The sequence below is a fragment of the Limulus polyphemus genome, unplaced genomic scaffold (assembly GCF_000517525.1).
Source record: "Limulus polyphemus unplaced genomic scaffold, Limulus_polyphemus-2.1.2 Scaffold1493, whole genome shotgun sequence".
Taxonomy (NCBI): Eukaryota; Metazoa; Arthropoda; class Merostomata; order Xiphosura; family Limulidae; genus Limulus; species Limulus polyphemus.
Genome location: NW_013667103.1, coordinates 132,271 through 140,501, shown reverse-complemented (window position 1 = coordinate 140,501; position 8,231 = coordinate 132,271). Strand labels below are relative to the sequence as shown.

Genomic DNA, 8,231 nt, shown 5'->3' with positions numbered 1-8,231 from the left:
AACATAGATTCTTGCTAAACTGCAGAGTCTGCTGTACGGCACAGCAGGTATTAATTTTAATTTTATCATAATTTTATTTTGCAGCCATATGTAATCAAGAGTTTGCCTTTATTTTTGTATTTAAAGGGTTTCACTTTGACATATGTTTTATTGCACCATTGTAAATAAAAATTAATTTCCCCTTATATATATATATCTTGAATTTTAAAATAAAGAGTTTGTATACTATATTTTAAGATATTGTACCTGTAAAAAGGTTTTTTATGTATTTTGTTTCTTTTAAATGGTTTTGCTATGTGTTATTCTTTACCTAGCTGTATGTGTTAGTTGAGGATATTCGTTGTGAATCTAAGGCCTGTTGTATATGTGATCATAGCATGCATTAATATCTTGTATCATTCTGTGATGTTTGCATCAAATCTGACCAAAGATTGTGATTTTAATTTGATTTCATGAGATTTCTGTGTAACTTTTAACTGTCATTAAATTTAAATTAATTCTGGCTTGTGACAAGGGGGTAAGAAAGTTGTAGCATGCAGATACTACGTATCTTCCTCTACCACAGTTTATATCTATTATTTACAAAAGTCACGATTTTCCAAAGTTCTGATGCTAGTACTGTTCTAGATCAGGTTAAGGTCACATGATAACTTGCAGTCTGAGGTATTACTTTTTGTAGCTTGTCCCGTCAAGGAACTTACCTGCTATTTCATGGGACAGTTACAATGTGTTTGGAGGATACCTCGTGGTTGTCAAATGTAGCAGAAATATTATTGCATTTCACTGCTCTTTTTCTGATTGGTCACCCACAGAGAAAATGTGCTTTGTAAAAGCAATTTTGGAGCTGTTGGAGAGATTTGTTCTGATCTTTGAAGGGAGCAGTTCATCTTTTCTTTGAAAGAACCAAGACTTGCTGATGAAGTTTCATCCATGTTAATCTTTTATTCACTCCTTCTGCTGATCATAAGTTAACTTCCTTCAAATTTTAGTCTTACTTCATTCTAATTTCATCTTTTCCAACTAAAAGCCTTATAAAACAACTGTACATGAAACATGAAATACATAGTGCATAGCTGTGTTCATCACACTAATTTGTTTCTTCTCTCCTGAATTTTTTTTACATTAAAATTCCATTAAGCCAAATCTTCAAAACTTCTTGTTAAGCAGCAGTAGTTTACCTGTGTGCTATTATTTCTCTAAACCAGGAATACCAAAAACACAAAATATGAATGCTTAACAATAAACACCATCATCTTAGATAACCCACTTTGTCTGAAGAAAAAATACTAACTTGGTACACAAATTAATAGTTTCCTATAATGAAATATTTGAGTAGAGACACTAAATTATACATAAATTTGAAATTACACAGAGAAATGGGAAACTGAAAACTGTCTTCACATTGAATTTATTACTTGTGTATTCTTCAAGAAATATGACCTATAAAAACTATGATAACCTGTAACTATGTTAGCCGATATTTGATACTAATGATCTTACAATGCAATCTACTTTATTCCTTTTTAAACAAATCATACATTATTGCAAAATAAGAGTCAACTGGTCTAATTTTTTTTATAAACACTTTCTGATATCATTTGTCTTTCTTTAACTGCAAGATGTACTTTTGCAATTTATTTCTCTAGCGAATGTTAGATCTTTGTTTGATTTCAAATTTTTCTAATACATGGTTGAACTTTCTAACACAGTCACACTTGTTTAAAATGATTTTTTACCTCCTTTATCCAGTTTGTTATTACTAAGTCAGTGTGTTTAGCAATATCAATCAGACCTATATGTTCTCTTGACAAAATTTATAACATTTATTTCAAAGTTATAATTATTAAAATACATTAAACAAAACAACTGTTATGGGTTATTACTGTATAGAATATCTCATCATAGAAAGAGAACAATTTTTTTAATTTTTCAATTGAAATAAGTGAAATGAACATAGATTCTTGCTAAACTGCAGAGTCTTTGGTACTAGATCAAAAGCTAATTCATGCACTAATGCCCTTTTTAAAGACTACTATGTTAATAAAAAAAAGTCAAATCAATAATGACGTTATCTTAAAAAATGTTGAATGGAATGAAACTGATAAGTCTACCCTGAGATAAATCCTTCTCACAATTCTCTTAATTAAGATTTTACAACAAAAGAAATATAACTTAAAACAGAATTTTCTGAAGCAGTTAACACTTTCTTAAATATCTCTGCTACATATTCAAAGTTTTTAATAAGTTTTAAGTAATCTCTTCTTTCAAGAACTAATTGCATTTGTGCTTCTCTATATGATTTTTAACTGACAAATAATGTGTAAAGCACCTTTGAGACTAAAAAACATGGAATGACTTAAAATTCTAAATACAGAAAAATCTTATAGATATATAAATAAATTTTTCTGCTGTTATAGAATTAATAAAATTCCATCTGTTAGTTAAAAGTTTAGAAAAATAGTTTATTTTTTTAATCCTAAAGCAGAGTAAAAATTACAAGATTCAAAATATCACTAGAAACATCTATCATAAGTAAATAAATGCTTACTATGAAGCATACTAAAACCTTTAATTCAAAATTACCTTACAATTCAAACACACTCACCAACAAACAATTTTTAATTTTGACATAAACATTTAAAATGTTAGTTACATGGTGGCTAATTGAAAAACATATATACAAAGAATAAAAATCATGTAATTGGTCCATAAGTTTTATCACTGATCAACTAGGATCTCAAAACAATAGAAAATATAAGAAACCCTTAAATAAGCTATTAAGTAAAGTAAAACATGATACATCACAATCTTAAATAACAAATTAACTAAATTCATACATTAACATATAACACAACATAAAACTATTATTAAATCATCAAACCTAAAAATAAACAATTCTTTGTCATTCATAAATTCTCATATACTTGCTGTGTGAAGAAATATGAGGGATTCATCACTAGATGGTTCTCCTCCAACTTTTAAAGTAAATTCAATGACAATTTTAGTGAATTGTGTTTGCAGGATTAATATTCTCTGTTGCACAAAGAAATGTATGTTCGTATCACAAGGTCAAAAGGATGCCTTTTGTCTATTAAAAATAACTCTACATTCAAACCCATATAGAAAAATATTTAATACAATTTTTAAGGTAACTTCTTTGCCTTACCTTGCAAATATCAGGTAATACAATATTTAGATTGCATATAGGAGTCTGTGGAGGCTCACCACGGCTCACTTTAGGCTCCCTCATAAAAGCTATTCTACCAACAGATTCCTGGTGTGGGTCTTTGACTCGTACAATAAAAGGTAACCTGTTTTCTCTAAAAGCCTGAAAGTTCAGTGCTAGTTGTTCTCCAGACTTTGTAACTGGTACAAGGTTTCCAGCAAATTCTAGAAATTGAGATTTTCCTTCCAAGACCTATTCATGGAGTGAACAAAAGATCTTAAAATCACCTTCATGTGAAACAGTTAACAACTTAACATCACCATAACACTACAAATAATTATAAAATACAGTACATTCTTTTAATATTTAGTTACCTTTCCTTGTTTTTTTTCTAGAAATCTGGAAGACTACTTTTTAACTATTTTAATTCATAACATTCCTCAATTCAAATAAAAAAATTATTTTCTCTGCAAATCACAGATCTGAATACATAAAATTTCAAAATATAAATTTGTACTTCCAACCTTTCTTTATAACAATTATTCAGATGCATATAAGAATATATCCATTTATGCTTTAACTTTGAATGAAATTTTCACCAAAATCAAAATTAAGGTTTCCCATAAAACTTATATACTGTTTATAACTGATGAAATCTTATTATAGAAACTATGCATATAACTTAAGGTATATTTATTTACTTATATACATAATTCTAAATTAGCATAGTAATAATATCAGATACATGATGATTATAAGAAAACCCATATTTAAAATAATTATACTTTAAAAACTAATTGCCTAGAGGAATTAAATCTCATGAAAGGTATATTGTGTATCACACATTTCATTCAAGAAAGTCTGGACTTGGCACAGGGTTTTTACAAACACTTTCACAGAAGTGTACAATATACTTTCCATTATTATTAGCCTCAGCATATCAAGCTTATCTAAAAATTAAGTTACTGCAAGCAACATCATTCTGGTCAGTGTTCAAGTACTACTTGCATTACAATTTCTGATGGCAGTTTTCAGATCCTACAAATTTCATGAGAACTTCTGACAGACATTTCTTTTGATAAAACACCACAGCCAAAAATCTGCTAGTGCAATATCCAAGGACCTCACTAATTATTTCTGCCTGAATGAACACCTTACAACATCTGTTTGAAGCCCTTACACAGAGCAATCAATATAAATGATAGCCCCAGCTTGTTTGATAATAATGTTCTAAATGTTAGTTTATGAAGAAAACAATTCAAATATCCTGTATAATATGGTTACTAAACACCCTGAACCATATCCAATCTTTCATGAATAAAATTTATGATTCTGTTTTGTGCCTCTGGTAAAAGTTGATTATCACTTGGATTAAGTAGCTCTTAAGATATAATCATTTTATACAAATGGGATTTTTCTTTATAATAACCCTGTATAATAAATGAACCACAGGTGACACAAGCTTACTTCAACATCACGACTCTTAGCAACCTCTGAAAAGTTTTCTTGGCTTTCTAGTGTCTTCTCTTCCTTATCATCTGTCATGCAAAAGACTCGCAGCTGAGCTTCCATAGGCTCATAGTGTTTTGCAAACACCACAAATTTGGCCATAAAGGGAACGTGTACCGCTTCTCGATAAAGCTCAGTTGCATACTTTGTAACTTCATTAACCTGTCTACAGTCCATCAACCAGAATCTACAATTACAAAACATTTGTTAAACAAAGACAGAATACTACAAAATAAATTTACAATAAAAAAGATTTTTGTAAAATGTTTTAACATTCTTGTTACATAATGTAAATAATGTTAGACAATAACAAAGTGTTAACTAGTATCACAAAACTTTTTACATATTACAAAAAACATTCATAAAACAAAAGGAAATTTTTTTGCATTTAAGATTTATTAAACATTAAGAGCAATAATTTAGTTCTTTCTCCATTCAATACCCAAACTACTTTCTTTGTGGCATTTATCTAAAAGTTTTTTGCTTACAAGTTGTTTCACAATTTTTAGTTTTCCAATTTCCAGGTGAAATGGAATGATACAAACTATGATTCAGATACAACTCAACCATATTTTCTACTAGCTCCACTACTTTTATATAGCCCGTCAAAAATGATGGGACAAGTAATCATACCCCCACCCCATAATATACCCTAACTTCACATTTCATAGCTAACTGAAGTAAATAAATTTTGCAAAATCAAGCTTGACCAACAAAGAGACAGAAAAGTGCAGTCGATGCAGTCAAACGTTGGTAAATTCGTTTGCGAGTCAATCAAAATTAAGATCATTCATGAAATGAATTTGTGGCATATTCATAGAATAATTATTTGTAACACTATATTCAAACAATGGCTTTTATGTCATGTCGCTTAGTAAAACATAATATTGTTGTTAGTCTATGTACTGAAAGTATAAAATGAAATCTATAGACAATAAAACTGGAACAATATTTGTTGGTTTCTTAATTCAGAGTCTCCTTTGCTTAAAGAGGTTTGTTTTTTATTAAAAACGTTAGTGATATAACAGAAAATAGCTTAATTCAGAAATGATTTAAGTTTAAAATTAAATTGATATTTTTACTTTCATGATATATGTTATGCATTTGACTCTAGGCTAGGTGATACTACATTACATTTTTACTTTAGGCTTATTATACCAACACTCATTAAACTTATAAGGTTTCACGGCCCCCTTGCTCACCTAAAATCGTAATGAGCAGACAGTAATCAAACTATTCTACCTGGATAAATGCATTTTGGTTTTTATGACTCCTCCTATTTCGAGAAATTAAGAGAAATCAAGTGTGATGTGACACAAATTGGCTTTCATATTGGTTAGATCTATATTTTATATATAAACAAGGAAGAGAACAAGTTGCAGAAACTTTTTTTAAGCTTTGAGCTGCTTGATCTACAGGTATCAAATAAGCAATACATGTATATTTCTCAGCTTTGAATTATTTCATATGCAGCTGTCCAAACTTGGCTACCAACACTTTACCATAAATAATGTAGTTTATTTCTAAACTATTTTTATTACTGATAACATGAAACACATTATATCTAAAACTACATTACTATACACAATAAAGACAAAGCAGCAGCAGTTGAGGCAATGAATATCCACAAAACTCTACACCTGCTACAAATATTAAGTCATAACATCTTTTTTATGCTTTTAAGTCAATAAAAATAATCATCTTTTAATAAACTATTTCAGTAGTTAGGAAACTAGACAGATAAATTTTTTGAAATATTTTTATTAGAAAAGAGCAAAATTAACCACTGGATAATAACTTTCTCAGACTGTCCATTAAATTACCCTCAAAAATACACACACATTTGTAGAACATCATTTATTTGTATATAAAAAAAACCAAAAAAAACCTGGTAATGTGATGTGTCAGATGACTGTTAAGTCCCGTGTCTATGGTTAATTTGGAAGACAATAGGTAAGAACATGCACCTCTCTGGCTTTTAAAAGAATATAATGCTAAGTGCCCTTTTGCTAAAACATAGGAGAACATGTTTTTCTTTAGGAAAAACTGTGGCAATCAACTACTGAAGACTAAAGAGAAAAATATAATCGTACAGGTTTGTGCAATAAGATTAAGGTTTCAGCTGTTAATGAAGTCATAATTATGGGTGATTTTAATTTCAGGCATACAGATTGGGAAATGCTAGAGCCAAATTGTGAGGGATAAAGGTTTTTATGAAACTGTTCAAGATGGTTTCTTCACCAACTAGTCAAGGAACCCACTAGGAACAATGCTATTTTAGACTTATTGTTAACTTCAAATATAGAAATGATTGAGAGGGTGGTAATTGTGGAAAATCTGAGCACAAGTGATCATTGCTCTATCAGGTTCAATGTTTTGCTGCATATGGAGATAAGGAATAATGATATTTTGGTTAAAAGTCTCAAAAAAGCAAATTTTGAAGGGATGCAACAAGAATTATCTGTCGTGAACTGGGAAGCTGAATTATTTGATCAGATGTGGAAATTTTTTAAATATTCAAGGTAAATATATTCCTTATAAAAAGAAAAGGGAAGCTGCAAGTAAAAACTCAGGTTAGCTCACAAAGAGTATAAGAGATAAAATTAAAAAAAGGCATAATAAATTTAAGAAATTTAAATTGACTGGTATGACAGGAGATTTAGAAAATTATAGAAGATCAAGAAAGTTAGTGAAACAGGAAATTAGGACATAAAAAGATGTATGAGAAAAGGTTGGCTGAAAATGTAAAAATTAACAGCAAGGATTTCTTTAAATACATTAGGGATAGGGGTATGAACCTTGAGGGATGATAAAGGAAGGCTAGTATCTGATGATTATGTGATGGCAGAATTTAAGCAGTATTCCACATCTTGAACAGTTAATAGGTGGAAACAACATCGAACTAGATGACTGCATTAATTCTGAGTTGGTTAAGACAAAATTGGGAAATTTAAAGAATGATAAGGCTCCTGGGTCAGATAATAATTCCCCAAGGATTTTGAAGGAGGTTAAAGATTGTATATGTGAGTGACTTGCTACTATTCTTTGTTAGTTCTTGAATAGTGGGCAGGTACCAGAGGATTTGAAGTTAGCTGATGTAACTCCTATTTTCAAGGAAAGTTATAAAAATTGTCCCAGTAACTATAGACCCTTTAGTCTCATATTAGTTGTGGAAAAAGTTCTGGAAAGTCTGATAAAAGATGTTTTGCAAAATCATTTAACAAAGTTTAGAATTTTATTGGATAGTCAACATGGTTTCACTAAGGGAAAATTTTTCCTTACAAATCTTTTAGCATTCTTTGAAAAGGTTACTGTTTCTATAGATGAGGGTAAGAGTGTAGATTTGGTGTATCTAGATTTTCAGAAAGCATTTGACAAGGTGCCACATAAAAGGCTTGTAAAAGAAAAAAATCTCTATAGGTGTGGGGGATAAGTTAGCAAATTGGATAGAAGAGTAACTGCATGGAAGAAAGCAGAAGGTTGTTACAAATGGAGTTAAGTTAACTTTGATTAATGTCACAAGTGGGGTACTTCAGTGCTCAGTCTTAGGACCTTT

General features: G+C 29.9%; 1 protein-coding gene across 10 annotated transcripts in view; it reads right to left on the bottom strand.

Annotated features, from left to right (window-relative positions):
• The window catches only part of LOC106463825 (ankyrin-2-like), a 253,624-nt gene that overhangs the window by 114,704 nt on the left and 130,689 nt on the right, over positions 1-8,231 (bottom strand). For all 10 annotated transcript variants that reach the window (XM_013923893.2, XM_013923894.2, XM_013923895.2 and 7 more), the window contains 2 exons: positions 4,634-4,862; positions 3,167-3,418 (listed from right to left, as the gene is read on the bottom strand). In XM_013923893.2, the coding sequence (XP_013779347.1) occupies positions 3,167-3,418; positions 4,634-4,862 (481 nt within the window). The remainder of the gene's footprint in view (positions 1-3,166; positions 3,419-4,633; positions 4,863-8,231) is intronic.